At 40.8% G+C, this 16,500-nt stretch overlaps 1 protein-coding gene across 2 annotated transcripts in view; it reads right to left on the bottom strand.

Annotated features, from left to right (window-relative positions):
* Window positions 1-16,500, bottom strand: part of PTPRT (protein tyrosine phosphatase receptor type T) — an 889,034-nt gene that overhangs the window by 102,199 nt on the left and 770,335 nt on the right. For both annotated transcript variants that reach the window (XM_019484632.2, XM_059733217.1), the window contains exon 14: window positions 11,520-11,655. In XM_019484632.2, coding sequence (XP_019340177.1) covers window positions 11,520-11,655 — 136 coding nt within the window. The remainder of the gene's footprint in view (window positions 1-11,519; window positions 11,656-16,500) is intronic.

Genomic DNA, 16,500 nt, shown 5'->3' with positions numbered 1-16,500 from the left:
AAGAGGGAGAAAATCTTAAAGTTCCAAAAATAAATAAATAAATAAATAAATAAATAAAGACAAATTCTGGAATCCAAGGAGGTGCTTTTCATTTCTATCCATTTGCAGGTGATCTTCTGTGTGACATTTCCTCAGTGTCCTTTTATCTCCTACTAAGGATGTCACCAGAAAAGTTTTCTGTAAAGCCAAAAATAATGCAGTCTAGGATTTCCCTTGAACAATCCATTAGAGCTGACCTGTTAACTAGCTAAATTCAGTCCTTGAAGCACTATGACTAAATTTAATTGGATTTTGAGGTTTTTGAAAGGCTAAGTTCCTGATTTCTATTAAATAGCATCTGACTCAAAAACAGGGAAGGGGAAGTTGTTAGGACCAAATTCTAATTAGTCTCTTTGTCTGTAAAGACACATTGTATTTGTCCTAGGAGAAAGCCTTTGTCCTCAGACCCTACAGATGTACAAGTCCATTGCCTGCTTCAGGGCTCTGAAGTATACAGGATAAAATGTGCTAGTGCTTTTTCCCAGAACATGACCATGGACTTCTGCAGGGACATTGTGGGTTGTTTCAGGGCCAAGCTGGCCAAGCTGTGGGCTCTCACTACCTGCTGGCAAAGGACAAGCAATGGAAGTTGAAAGGACAACATGTATAAGACTGAACTGTGTCAGTTTTGATCATGGCTAAATCCTAGAATAATAAGGCCTGACTCAAATGAGATACCTATTTACAAACTTTGACTTGTCTAGGCATTTTTATTAGTAAAACTTAGATAAATAAAAGCAGGTAGTTCCCCCATTATCAGTGTTTTTTTGAGTCTGGATACATCTATAGCCACCCATCTGGGTATAAATACATTCAAAGAGATAATCATACACATGAATGGCAAATCTCTTACAGCCAATGAAGCTCATCCAACCTCCTTTCTAACCCTGTAGAGATGGGGAGCCATGTAAGTATCAATACAAGCAGAATAAACCTAAAATAATAATATTACCCTGATTCTTTCCCCACTGGCTGTTCCCAGTCCACAGTAACTTTCTCAGATTACTTGTCCTGTCCCATTTAATTCTTTGGTGCTCAAGCTATCTGGCCCCATGGGCCTAATCCAGTGCACTTGGTCAGTCTATGGATGTGATGTGGCATGCAAGGCAGAGCCTATGGACCAGACCAACAACTTTCACAAGACCTGGCTGTGGACCTGTCTTAATTCTCAGGGCCTTTAATTCCCCTGCCTTATCATGTCCATGTATTTTTCTCTTTCCATGCAGATCAAGGAGTTTTCTCTTCCTTGCTGCTTGGGGTGAGAGCTTGGAAGTGAGACATAATCTTTAGAGCATCAAGTCTCCCTGTTTCAGTTCCGGTACTGTGCTACAATAACCAACAGCAGCCCAGAACATCAGCTACAGAGATCTACCCACTCCTCACAGACTTCACCATGCTCAGGGTACCCAAATTCTTCTGAGTTTTCAGGTGCAGAGCTCAAGTATATTTCAAATAAATGTGAACATAACTTGTTCTGTAACTTAGTGCTTTGCTAAATCAGAGAATATATTTGCATAGAAAATTAGGGTTGGAAGGGAGGTCATCTAGTCCAACCACCCTGCTCAAAGCAGGACCATCCCCAACTAGATCATCCCAGCCAGGGCTTTGTCTAGCCCAGTCTTATAAACCTCCAAGCATGGAGATTCCACCACCTCTCTGAGTAACCTGTTCCAGTGCTTTACCACTCTCCTAGTGAGAAAGTTTTTCCTAATATCTAACCTAAACTTCCCCTGCTGCAACTTGAGACCATTGCTCCTTGTTCTGTCATCTGCCACCACTGAGAACAGTCTAGCTCCATCCTCTTTGGAACCACCCTTCAGGTAGTTGTAGCCTGCTATTAAATCCCCCCTCAGTCTTCTATTCTGCAGACTAAATGGGTGCCTATAGACAAGCATGGAGGCTTCACCGATGTGATGTAATTACAGTGCATTGGAGCAGACCTGATACTCGAGTGTGGTAATTACTGTGCTTCAGCAGTCTCCCATGTCTCATGTATCAGCATTCCAGCAATTAAAAATGATGGCAGTGGTGCTTGAACTAAAGCTCATCGAATGAGACACTGTGGTGCTGTAATTAGAACAACTTTCAGAGCAGCTCTAATTAAAGCACCATCCCCTCCCTACCCCCAGGGCATGTGTAAAAGTGCCCAATAAGCCCAGTTCCCTTAGCCTCTCTTCCTAATTCATGTACCCCAGGCCCCTAACCATTTTCTTTGCCCTCTGCTGGCTGGACTCTCTCCAATTTGTCCATATCCTGTCTGTAGTGGGGGCCCCAAAACTGAACACAGTACTCCAGATGTGGCCTCACCACTGCTGAATAGACAGACATAATCGCTTCCCTCAGTCTGCTGGCAACACTCCTACTAATGCAGCCCAGTATGCCATTAGCCTTCTTGGCAACAAAGGTGCATTGTTGGCTCATATTCAGCTTATTGTCCACTGTAACCCCTAGGTCCTTTTCTGCAGAGCTGTAATATAGATAATACAGCTTTTAAAAATGTATAAAAAAATGCTGCCAGAATTTTTTATTAGTAGGAAAATAATGAATTTTTCTTGGCTTTGTTTTGGAAAAAAACCTAAAGCATTTTGGCTTGGATGTTCAAAAAAGAAAATTAAAGAAAACAAAACAAAACTTCACCCCACTCTCCAAACCAAGCCTAAGGGAAGCTGTTGATATGCAACAAAATCAAGCCCAAATGGTTAGTTTGGCAAAGTTAAAAAGTAACTGAAAACAGAGTTTTATAATGGGAAGTGTCACACAAACAATAATACGTGATGCAACAAAAGCCCCATCTATCGCATAGGCAGAATGTCTTTCATAAACAATGGACAAGCAGGACAAGCAGGAGTTTCCCCAGTGAATATACAGATCCCTGTAGAGCACCTCCTTCCTACAACACAAGCATCTGCCACTTTGTAATAGACAGCTGGGTTTTATTTAATTAGTTTAATGTTCAGACCCTAATCCAGAAAAAAGGAGCTCATTTTCTTAGAAGAATATAATTCTAGACCTTATATACCCCCATATCTCCTTTTTTGCTAGCACCAGCAATTTGAGGAACTTATTTACAGTAGACCAGTGACAGGCTGTCTGATCCTATTTATTCAGTTGTATACTTAAAGGGGTCACTAGAGGCTCTGTTCTCTCAAACCTATAACTCAGAAAAACATCAAATTCTTGACTCTCTAGAGGCATGTAAGTCACAACAGTTAAAACTGTTCAGATAAAAAAGGACTGATCAAAATCCAAATACTTACAGAGTTCAAACAGTTAAATCATATTTGCTCAACCAAAAATTATACAAATGTCTGTTTGGGCTTCAACAAGAATTACTAACTAGCTGTATAATTTATTACTCTTTATATCTGAAAATATTCAACTAGTTCAACAAATTAACAACCTACCATCTGCAGAGTATTGACAAAGTGCTTGATGTCTACATACCGTGTTGGAGCTTTGAAATTGGGAACCTGTCTCACTGGAGATTTATCAGCACTGAGAAAGTGGGTGACATCTTATCTATTATCATTTGAAGTACATAGAAGACAGTCATATTTACAAATATGTTAGCTGATCATTGTCAGCTCTTGGGTTAAATTAATACCTTTTAGCTAATATATGTTAACTGTCATTCATTTCCCCACTGTAGAAAACTGCTGGTTGGCTAGGTACATTTATTAAACCTTAAGTAAGTCAATTTAATTTAATCCAATAGTCCAGTTTGGAAGCTTCACAAAACGACTAGAAGGATTTGAAGATGCTTAAAATCAACTGAAGATTAGGTCTTTGTCTAACTTTTCATATAAGGTTTCAGGGGACCCTCTGGTTTACATAATCCAAAAGCAATCTTGGATTATTTGCCATTCTTAATCTTGGTTATATTGCCTTCTTCTGATGGTGTCTCCTTTTCTCTTTCCTTCTTTCTGTCTCTGCACTGATTAAGCAAAATGCTTCATTCAGGAAAATCAAATGCATTGTGTCTATTACTGATTAGGTATACTGCTCTGGGCCACAAGCAGATGTCACTGTGGTATCTTCCAGCTTCATCTGAAGGTACTGCCTCAAGTTTGTCTAATTAAATTACTTCCTTTCTGCATCATTGCCTTGAAAGACAAGACTATCTTATACAGTGCCTCTGTTGGCTAAAAGAGGATTCTTTTTTCTAAGTGAGCTTGAAATCAAAGAGGTTAAACTGCTTGTGTTTTTGCTTGTACAACAAGAGAGCAAATTTGCTGTGAAATAATTTATTAAACTGTACTGTGGGGGTTTTAAAACCACAAATCTCAAGAAGTCTAAATCAATCCATGGCCCAAGACAGCATTTCCCATTTTAAGATCTGGTCCCAATACACCTTTGCCTGCAACAAATGGGTTTTGTAGCCTCATTTTCATCTCTAAAGGACAACTGATCATATACCATCCCATCTCCCCACTCCCTCAATCTCAGTTTAAAATTCTTGTCTGGTCCATTCCAAAGTAGCCCAGAATTGGTACAATAAATATACATACAGATTAATATCAAGATGCACAAGGAGTGGTGGATGAAGTAAGCTTCCAAAACATCATCATACAGTGTCCCTGCCTCTAAAGTGGAAAAGATTTTCCAGGAAAGTAGCCAGCTGTACTCCAATATGACTCAATGTTGTTGTTGATATAACATAACCAAGGCTATAGACAAAGGGGTACAAACCACAGTGATTTTGCCCACATGTAGTAAAGAAGGGAAAAATGGATATTGAAGGTATAGAAAGAAATGTGATGTTCAAATACTTGAGAAAAGAGATTCTACAAAACAAACATCAAATTCCTTACTTCCCACCCACTAAATTTCCATGATTTTCATATTCTAATTCTAAGATCCTGATCCTGAACTATACTTATATTTTTTTACATCTGGATCTAAGACTATGGACAAACATGCCTTTTAACCACTTTAAAAGTAGAGGGATAACTGCTGCTTGGGATCATAGGTTACCTGTTATGATCTTTAATGTCTGCCTACTTCTTTAATGATACAAGTTAATTACATCACTCTAACTTTGACCCTGATTGAAACAGGGTTAAAATTGCAGGGCAATGCTACATTTATGTTGTTACAAAATCATGTAAATATACATTTCATTATAATAGCTTATATTAGTATCCTTTGACACTGATGCAATTGTTATATTTATCTATATACCTTAACTTGTGTACAATTAGTACTTTTGCAAGACTTCAGCATAAAATGGTGGGGAACAAATGAGAATGATCCATCCTGCAAGAATTTTATCAGTCATGACGGATGAAGTACCACAAAAATCTAACGAAGACATAGGCTTGGTTTGGACCGGAACATCCCCGTGCACCCATCTGAACTGAAAGGGAGCCAAAAAAAAAAAAAGAAAACACCCTGTGTTGTCTACACATACCATATACATGACTTCTTAATATTATAGAAAGTCCTTGGGTTTCCTCCTGGCCACTGGATAATGTTTGTTTATACAGTGCAGCCAGGACACCGTTTCAGCTCCTAAAAGTTAAACACTCTCTTATACACAAATAGTTACTTCTCTCTGTTCCTCTGAAGACATTATGCAGGATTTTGTCCACTAGTGACCTGGCCTTTCTGATGGACTTCAAACTTCCATTACAAGAGTGAGGATTATGTAGATCCTTTACAGGACTAGGTAAATATACCACTATTTTTTCCTGATATAGATAAATATAGCTCCACTTCAGCAGCATAAGGATGCAGCCTGGAAGCTGGAAAGCAGGGGGCAGAAGTGGTTTCTGATTGGCACTGCAACTGTAATTGCATGGCTGCCACTAGCAACTACTTTTTTTGTGCCCCCACCCCCATCCCCCAAGTCAACACCTGGGGGCACTGCCCTGCTCACTAGGGCTGTGCGAAGCTTTGATCACTGATTTGATTTGGTGGAGATTAGGCCCGATTCAATGGCTGAATCTCTGAATTTGAATTGAATCAGGAAACCCATTAATTTCTCTGAATCAAATTGGAACCCTCCAAATTGATTCAGTGAGATTTGGAAAGATTCAATGATTCAGACAGACAAAAACTTTAAATGTTTTTTCTACGTACCTCAAGGTACCATGTGGCTCATGAATGCTGTGATGCTGATGGTGGATGGAGGGTCCCACAGGAAGGGGGGGGGGGGTGGCATCCCCAGCATGCTTGGCAGCAGACCCGGAAGCGGACCAGAAGCACTCAGCTCAGCGACTGGTGCCTCCTGGGTCTGGGGAGGCACCCAGGGTCCCACCGTGGCCAATCACTGTGCACTCAGTGGTGGACCCAGAACTGGACCGGAAGTACTTCTGGTCCACTTCGGGGTTTGCTGCCGAGCATGCAGAGCCCTACCCCCTGCCCCCATACTCTGTGAAACGCTCCATCTGCCCCAGCATCACAATGTTGACAAGCCACCTGGTACCTTGAGGTATGTAGAAAAAACATTTAAAGCTATGTCTATGGCTGAATTGCTGATTCTCCGAATCAGCATCAAATCTTCAGATTCAGCTGAATCGAATCAGGGACAGTTATCCGAATCAACTAATCAAATCACTGTCTCTGATTCAGGTCGAATCCAAATCCAAACTGAATACGGCCCGTTTCACACAGTCCTACTGCTCACCCTGACCTCGTTATGCTACTGCTCCATTTCACTCAATGAGATCAGTAGAGTCAAACTGAATTATGAAGATTTGACTCAGCATCTTCAGAGAAGCAAATTACTTACCTGTAACTCTGTTTATTTGGATCCTCTGTGATCTTACTTTCAAACTCTGTTACTGGGAGATTGAGAAAGAGCAACAGGCTAGTTCAGCAGTAAGCATGAATCCTGCCCTGGTGTTTTTTTAAGATGTACAGAACAAAAAGCATGGGCATGATTCATGTCAGAGAAATGGGTTTTACAGAGAAATTTGATGGAAGGGAAAAGGGAGTATTAGCAAACAAATATATTCCAATACGACCCCCAAACTGGACTAAAACAAAGAGACTAAAGGATTAAGAACAGGAGACTCTAATCTATTCAATTTCTAGGTAAACCTATACACAGGAATTCTGCAGCATGTACTAGAAATATGAAAATTAATACATAGTCTACAACAGGAAAAAACTGGGACCTGAACTTTAAAATGTATTACAGATACCCATACACTAAGATGAGTCCTATGCTTTTATGATCTCCAGAGACTATCACCGAAGCATTTATAGTACTTATGTGTGCACACTAACAAAATAAGTGCTCATACACACTTTGCCAATTTGTGGTTTCAGGTCCAAAGTAGAGCATTAACATTTACAGAAAAGTGTATCTCCTGACCATTTAAAGCAAAATTACTTTATCAAAAAAATCTCTGACTCTAGCAACTGACTATTTTATATTCTAAGTCACAGGAAAACTATCACCAATAATGGGCTTATGATCACAATCAGAAAGTTTTGTTTCTTTTCTTCACAGCTATTTGATTTATAACTATACTATAACACGGGGCAAAAGTAATGAAAAATGTGGTCAATACTCAAAGGCTTGGGGAAGGTGTGGCATTATTCTGTATATCATGATTGTTTTACATCAGTCATGTCTTTAAAATCTTGCCTTTCAATCTGAAAATAAAAACACCATTTAAGGGCACATGTGGGACTCAGAAGAGATGGGGAATGGATTAAAAAAGCGAAAATAAGACCTAGACTAAGATCCAGCTCAATTTCTTTTCATGATTTTTTTTTTCTATTTTTCACTAGAGACATCTCATGTTTTCTGCATATGACTTGAAAGCTCCTGGATGCTGGAAATAGATGTAGCATTTAGGCAGAATATTAAACAAGGGTGCAATAAACATGACTGCAAAACACACACAATTCCATTTTTCCCCACAAAACTTCAAATGTTTGTGCACAATTAGAATTGAAGAACAGAAGCTGTAAAACCCAGAACATCCACAATATCCATTCAAGTCAATGGGAGCTGAAAGTATTTATTGACTATATAATTAACTGAAAATCAAAATATTAATTTGAGATGCAAATGAATATAGTAGATTAACATGTATTTTAGCAGGCATAGTCAGCAGTGCCCTTATCTAAAATATTTAGTAACACGGATTTGGAGCAGTGGCAAGACAGCTGGATGTAAGTGTTTATTAATTTCTAGGAATATGTGCTTGATCCTGCAAACCCATCTCACATGACTATTTGTTATTCATGTATGCAACTACTTACTTATTTATGTAAGTACAACCAGTTAGATAGTATTTCACTTGTTAGACATCTAACCAGCATCTGTCAAAGTGGAATCCTAATCCAGTCTGCTTAATACCCTGGAAAAATATTAACACTTTTACTATGGGCCTTCAATTTACCCTTAATACTAAGTCATAAAATGCGGCAAGGAGGAAGAAGACCCTCCCACCTTTGTGACACCAACTTTTCAGGGACTTAAGCAGGATTTCATTTAGGTATTTAGATGCCTAAATGCTACTACAATGCCTAGCAGGTTGAATAGGATTGTGTCCTGTCTAATTAATACTGTGATGGGTAAGACAGCTCAGATTTCATAGTGTCAAAATAATATTGAAACTTAGGGTTAGCATCAGAAAATTGACTGGTAAAAATAAACACAAACTATCTCTCTGGTACTAAACTATTACTATCATCTCCCTTTTGCTATAGTAAAAGCAGGGCTTTTAAAATGATGAAAGAGAAGCCAGATGCAAGCTTTGTTTTATTTCAAAGGCTGAATGTTGATGGTTCAAAAGAAAGCATACAGCCATACAAATAAACTACTGGAAAACTTTGCTTCTATGTGCACCAGCAATGGCTTCATAATGTTTCAGTTAAGCACAAACTAAAACAAACTCTCAGAAAAACTTCTATCTACAGCAAAGCCCAACCCTCTGTCCAGCTGAATAGATGCTTTAGAGCAGGGTTATCAAACTCATCTGGCCCATGGATCAGACCCGGATCAGGGCCGGATCAGAGCCACAGACAGGCCCCACCTGCTGGATCCAGCATGTGTCCTGCTCCAGCCACTCAAAAGCAATGCTGCACATGGCTCCAGAGTTGCAGGGACTATGCTACATGCAGTGGCCAGTCAGGGACTGCAGGGCTGCACTGCTGGCAGTGGCTGCTCTGCTGTTCCACGGTCGTGTTGCATGCAGCAGCCATTCCAGGATATATGCCACTGGATCTGGCATGGACCCAATATATGCTGGAATTTGTCCTGCATACGGTGCAGCACCGAAGTGGCTTAAGTGGGCACTGTGTGTGGCACACAGGTTCATCTGGTGCACCCCGCATGCTGTCTGTGGGTCAGTTCCAGGGGTCTGGATGATAGGGCTCTGCAGGCCAGATCTTTGACAGCCATGTTTTAGAGAAAAGGCCATTTGTATGCATGCCCAAGCAAGTTGGAGAATTAATAATCCTCCTGGAATAAGCCATTCTAGCATCTTTTCATCTAAAAAAAAAGACGACAAATGAAGATGACTTTCATCTGAGATCTCTTTCACATTTCATAGCCATGTATTTGATAATTGCATGGGAATACTGTATGCATCTACATCACATCTCTCCTCTTACCAAATGCACAAAAAAGGATAGTTGTGAAATAAAGGCAAGTTTAAGAAATATGCAAAACAGAAAGAACTTCTACACTGGAAAACAGCTCAAATCCTATTTTAATAATACCATTTGTGCCTATTTAGTGTCATTCATTTCAGGATCTGAAAGTGCTTTACAAACAGCCTCAACACCTCTCTGAGGCAATGTTACCCATCCCCTTACCCTGCTTTTTTCCCCAGTGGGAGAAGTGACTTGTGCAAAGTTATGCTACGACTCTCAGAGAAATGGTAGACAAAGCCTGGAGTTCTACGTCCGTGTTCTGTGTCCTAGTGTTCCTGTGCACACCCGCGTGGGAAAAAGAACATTGTAACTGGAAGTCTTTTATTCAAGTGGTCATCTAAATTTTCATAGCTAACCTAAGAACTCTGCTTTAAGCCTTTCACTTGCCCCTGTAACCGTAACCCATCTCCTGCTTACCCTCATTCCTTCCCTTACTTTATCTTTAACATGTCAGTCTTTTCTGCTTCTTTCTCCTCATAATACAAATATGCTTCCCTCTCCCTTTCTTTTCTAAGCTCATTGAACAATTCTTGTCCAAGGGTTGTCTTCTCCAATTCCATCATACACCCACTTCAACCTGTTTTTGTCTTTTCTGCTAAAACTTTTCTCACTGAAGTTTCTAATAGCTTCTTTTCAACAGAGGCTTAGAATAAGTATATCATCCTCATCCTCCTTGAACAGGCCATTTTGACACCATAAATCATGGTTTTGAAATCTTGTCATCTCTTGGCTTCTCTGAGAATTTGTCCTATCCTTTCTCTCTAATCAATCCTTCATTTTCCTCTTAAAAGGATGAGTCTCATCTCCGCATCTCCACCTTTCTACAGGGGTCCCACACAACTATTTCTCTCGTCTCTTTCTCCTTACTGGGAGCAGGGGGGGGAGGGGGGAAGGGTGCAGCAAAAAAGCAAAGCTAAAGGAGCCACTGAGCAGCATGCTTCCACTGCAATTTAGGTAGGTTCCTAGTTATAGACCCTCTGAGCTAAAACCTTGATTTCTCTCTTTGGTATCTTCTTGTGGATGTCTAGTTATCAGGTCACGGTCAACACAGCTAAAACACACAGATACATTTCCTCTGCTCCAATCACTTCATGCTACTCTTCTCTTGATCACTGGGGGTAACAGTACCATCCTGCCTGTCACCCAGGCCTGTAGCTTGGGTGACACCTTTGACTCAGATGTCATCATACGTTCTGACTGTAGACTAGATGCTTGCTGATTCTTTCTGCATGACACCCTTAAAATATGGCCTTCCTTATCCATCCACAGGGTTAAAACTCTCACCTAATCCCTTATCATTTTGTATTTCAGTTACTGTAACATTCTTTTCTATGGCCTTCACAAATAAAACCTTGCCCCAGTCATATGTATAAGGAATGCTGCAGTGAAGATAATTTTCCTACCTGTCACTTAGAACTTATGACAGCCCTTTTTGTATCTCTTGTCCAGTTTCTCAATGCTTGCACAAAATACCTGAAATTTTCTCCCATACTGCCACCACCATGTTTGGGAAGAACATCATGTATATATTTGCAATGTTACTTCATGATTATCTGTTAGAACCCTCCTTCTCTGTGATGGCTACAAAAAAAAAACTTGAAAACTGCTAGACTTGGTGGGCCAAGATCCACTGCCTATTATGCTGACCCATACTGTCTCCTGTTCTTTCCCATCTCTATCTTTCAGCTGTCAATTGTCTTATATTTATATTTTAAATTCTTTGAGGTAGGGACCACAACAGTGGTCTTCTTCCTCTTCCATGAACACAACTGGAGTTTTTTATCTTAACCAAGGTAAAAAATTGAGTGAAATGAAAGTTATCCTAACCAGTAGGTCAAAAATGAAGCAAAGCAGAGACTTACCTTCTTTTGATAGTGAGCATTGCTCCCAAGAGGATAATAACAAACATCAGAAGCCCAGCTATAACTCCAGCCATTTTCACTGTGCTGTCAACTTGCTTTTCTGGCTCCACTGCATTGGAATTCTGGGTGGAAGCTCCTTAAAGTTGGAAGGAGAAAGGAAAAAAAATAAAGGGGAAGTGTATTGAAAAAAATCTCATAATAAACACGTTTTAATGACTGTTTAAAAACCCAGTAAAAAAACCCATATAATCAAAAAGCCATATAATCAAATGGATTAAAACCCCATATATGGGTGAAAAAGGAGGAAACCCATATATGGGTTAAAACCCATATAATCAAACTCCAACAGACCAATTGTTGATCAAGCCTGAAATTGTGCCAATATTAGTTATTACCAAATATTTCAGAGAAAGTTATAAGGCTTTTCCTCTGACTAGTTGTACAATGTTACACCAGACAGGCGAAATTTTGTCTTCAGATGGCTATCATCTTATGCCCAGAAGCAGGAGAATTAATAGTAATTGGAATTTTCATCCCATGTAGTTTAATGGCAGTTCTTAGTCATTGAAACATTGAACTGCAGAAGGTTTGCAGTGAAATATCTCCATAATAGTTTTGTAGTAACATTTTTCCCTTCTGAAATTGGAAAATAAACTATACCATTGTTCTGGATTTTGTAAGCGTGCACTGACAATTTCACTTTGTTACAATCATTAACCCAACCCAAAGAACACACTCCCACATTGTCTACTTTGAGCCATGGATGAGTTCTGCTCTGACTTTTGCAAAAGACATGTGATTTTTATCTCAACCAAAGCGTATCACATAGGCACTTAAGTATCAAAAAGATTTATGCACTTGGGGTTTGCAAAACTTTTATTTTTTCATTTACTTGTCAAGCTCTGACTTCAAGGTTCTTTCTCCCTTTCAACAACTGAGGATCTTTCAGAATGTGACTACTTATTTAGATGCAGGAGCATATTGGAGCCCATTGCACACTTGTGTTCCATATGCTTTACTACTTATGGTATGAATACCCTTCCAGATACAGTTCAAGATACTGAGTATGACCTAAAAAGCCCAAGCGAGGTTGAATCTTGTCTACCCTAGAGCCTGAGATAAATGCTGACTGCTGTTATACCACAGCTATATTTATTTAGTGACTGCTGAAATCACTCTACTGACTGGAGTTACTTAAATCTGCACTGGCATAATTGAGATCAGAATGTAATCCTATGGCCCACCAGCTGGATCTTCATGCTTGTAGATTCTAAATTTGAACACTTGTAGAGAAAGGACATCAAGGATTGAGAACAAAGCAATATTCCACTACAAGACCCTTGGGGTTTGCTTTGCTGATTTCTTTGGTAAAAGCTTGAGTTTGCTGATCTTCAGGAAAAATTGCCCCAAATTGCTATTCACTAAGATGTTTGTAGAGAGAGAGTCTGAGCAAATCAACTTTTACTGAGGCAATAGGGCAGACCATAGGTTATTTTTCTTTCAATGTGTGAGTTTGCAATGTGCTGTAAAAGTTCTGTACCTGCAAAAAAGTCACAGTGAATATATTTGCCTAAATTAAATAAATGAATGTAGAGGATATAACACCCCCCCCCCCCCCCGCCTCCCTCCCCCTAATTCTGGCTTGGGTAATGCTCTTCAATGCGATGAGGATTTGGTTCTAAAATCAGCCAGGGTGTACTGCCCTAAGAATCTGTTTTGTTCTCATCAGCTGATGACAGGAAAACATGGGACAATGACAGGTACATTAAACGAGGCACTGGGTTCCAAAAAATACCAAAAAACACATACACTTTCAATTTCCACCTTAATGAATTAGACACACAAAATCTGGTGTGAAGCCCAAGTCATCCAGACAACACACTTCACAATTCCTGGGTGCTTAAAACCCAGGATTTGTTGTGGAATCATTTCTGGTCCATGCAAATCAAATCATCTCTTTAAATGAAGGCTCTCACTTAAACTCATCCCTAGCCTGTCTTACTCACATGAATTGTCTGATACCTGGAGATAGTTCATATGAAACCCACTACAGGAGAAGCTGACAATGTTTTGAAGGTCAGGAATGAAGTATAGTATTGTCCCCTATAACATCTTCCATGCTACCATGGCACAATGGTGACTTTTTGTTCAAGATGCCTTATTATATTGCATGAAAAATTCAACCCCCTTGCATGCCTTAAAATAAATGTGCACAATAGGGCTGTGTGAAGCTTCTGTTGCTGATTCGATCTGGCGAAGATTCAGCCCAATTCGGCAGCTGAATCTCTGAATCTGAATTGAATCAGGAGACCCTTTAATATTTCTGAATCAAATCAAAACCCTCTGAATTGATTCAGAGAGATTTGATGCTTTGGACATAGACTATAAGGCTGTATGAAATGGCACTGTTCCATTTCAACTTGTGTTTCGAGGTTTCAATGAAACAGGGTTTTGTTTTGAATTTCGTTTCCATTTGAAACTGCTGTTCCATTTCGTTTAGCTGAAACAGTGATGCTGTTTCAACATTTCACCCATAGTCTATAATGGGAAAGCACAAAACAGCCTCTCTCATCCAGCCGACAGATCGGAGGCCCGCAACCCCAGGAGGGCTACGGGGGTTGTGCCAGTCCTCCCAGGGTTGCAGGCCCCCAATCTGCCTTCCAGATGAGGGAGGGAAACTGGGTGCTTCTGTGTGGGACCAGGGAGCTGGGGAAGAGAGTTGAGCCCGATCACTCGATTCCCCTCCCCAGCCCTATGATCAGGCTGGGGAAGGGAACTGAGCCAAGCTGACCTGAGTTCCCCTCCCCAATGCTCCAATAGGGCTGGGGAAGGCAACTCAGCCCAGCAGAGCTGAGTTCCCCTCCCCAGCACTAGGACTGGGCTACAATTGTAGTGGTGGGGAGGGGAACTCAGCTCAGCTGGGCTGAGATGCCTTCCCCAGCCTGATCATAGTGCTGGGGAAGGGAACTGAGCGATTGGACTCAGTTCCCTTTCACTGCGCTGCGATCGACTTCCTGCAGCCTGGCCACGGGAGGCGGGGAGAGCCAGGGCTGTGCTCCCTGCCCTGCTGAGCCATATGGGGCTGCAGAGCTGCTGGGAGCACAGCCCTGGTACTCTCCTGTCTCCCACCACCTGGCTGCTAGCTGCTTTGAAACTCGAAACGTTTTGAAACTTTTGGAATGTTTTGACCAGCCTTGTTTTGTTTTGAGGTTGTTTTCACAGCCTTTGTTCCATTTCATTTTCACTGTTCTGAGCTCAAAATGAGTCAAAACAGTGTCAAAACAAAACAGCCGGTGAAATTTCACACAGCCCTAAGAGATACAGTTTTAAATGCTTTTTCAACATACATCAAGGTACCAGGCAGCTCATGAACTCTGAGATGGTGGGGCAGATGGCGCATCCCATGGGAGCGTAGCGGGGGTGGTCCCCAGCATGCTCGGCGGTGGACCCAGAAGTGGACCAGAAGCACTTCTGGTCCACTTCTGGGTCCACCGCAGAGCATGCAGGGGACCCTCTCCCCACCCCCAGCTTGGTGACTGGTGTCTCCTGGTCTGGGGGGTACTTGGGGTCCCCCCCCAGCTGATTGCCAAGCCAGGGGAGCGCGACTGGGGGGGTCCTCTGTGCGCTCGGCGGTACACCCAAAAGTACTTCCAGTCCACTACCGGGTTTGCCTGCCAAAGATGTGGGGGCCCGTCCCCCCGCACTCCTGTGGGACGCTCCATCCACCCCAGCATCTTAGCATTCACAAGCCATGTCTGGTACCTCAAAGTATGTAGAAAAAACATTTAAAGCTGTGTCTATGGCCGAATCGCTGATTCTCTGAATCAGCATCGAATCTTCAGATTCGGCCGAATCAACTAATTCAATCACTGTCCCTCGATTCAGGCCAGATCCGAATCTGAATTGAATATGGCCCATTTCACACACCCCTAGTACACAATATCTACATATTTAGCAAGTATTTGAACACAATATCTGCATTAGGTGATTTGATATGGCACACAATGCCATCTGCTAGAGAATCACTCAAAACATGAAGCGTGATTCTGAAGTACCTTTGAAGTTGTGTGACAGCCTTTAGAGTATCTTCTAGACATACTTGCAAAACTTCATAAAGCGTATATAACATGTATAATTAAATCAGTCATTAATAGTGCATTTATATACTGTTCTGGCACTTTAATTATGCTATACAATATGCTTTAAAAGTATTCTTATTTTAGGACGTTCAGAAGATGGCATTCTTCATTTTGAGTCCAGTATGGGGATAGAGAACATGATGCTATGTTGCTCATAATTCAGATAGGAATGAAAACAAAAGACCTCACCATTAGTATAAAGATTTTATTGGACTTTTCCCTAAGATGGGGTCCCCAGTTTAGCTCCTGGAATAAAACTAGCCAAAGCCTCTACAACATTTGCAATTTGCTGCCCTGAACTGTAATACAGTTGTGCTGTATGTTTTTCAAGAGCTGCTCCATTCAGTTTAGAGTTGATGAATCTGGAAATTAATATCTATGTATATTCAGCCCTAAAGTACTTTGGAATTCTTCAGTGTGAAAAATCAATAAAATATACACAATAGAAGGGATATAATTTGCCATTTTCTTTCTGCCATCTCCAGCTATGAACATGTCTTATTAAAATCCAGTAGTACAGCTAAGTACCAGACAATCTTGATACTCTGACAAACAGAATGTATAGTAACCACTCAGTTTTCTTGCTGCTGAGGGTTAATACTTGAGCAGTATAATATTTTATTTGAAATGCAAAAGCTGTCTTTATTGGCCTTCATTCATATTACAACAGCATCTATGAAGCTGCAGTGGTGTCAGAAAAAGCTTCACAACCACAAACCATCTGAAGTTGGCTACAATGATTTTTCCAGCCTTAAGTCTCCTCAAATATTGAGGTAGGTTTTCATCCTGGTAATCTAAACTTCAGCACCCAGCCAAGGCTACTCCCCACTGATGGAGGTCAC

The sequence above is a fragment of the Alligator mississippiensis genome, chromosome 9 (genome assembly GCF_030867095.1).
Source record: "Alligator mississippiensis isolate rAllMis1 chromosome 9, rAllMis1, whole genome shotgun sequence".
NCBI classification, from domain to species: Eukaryota; Metazoa; Chordata; order Crocodylia; family Alligatoridae; genus Alligator; species Alligator mississippiensis.
Note: the sequence above shows the minus strand (reverse complement) of the source record. Positions and strands in the feature narration are given on the sequence as shown.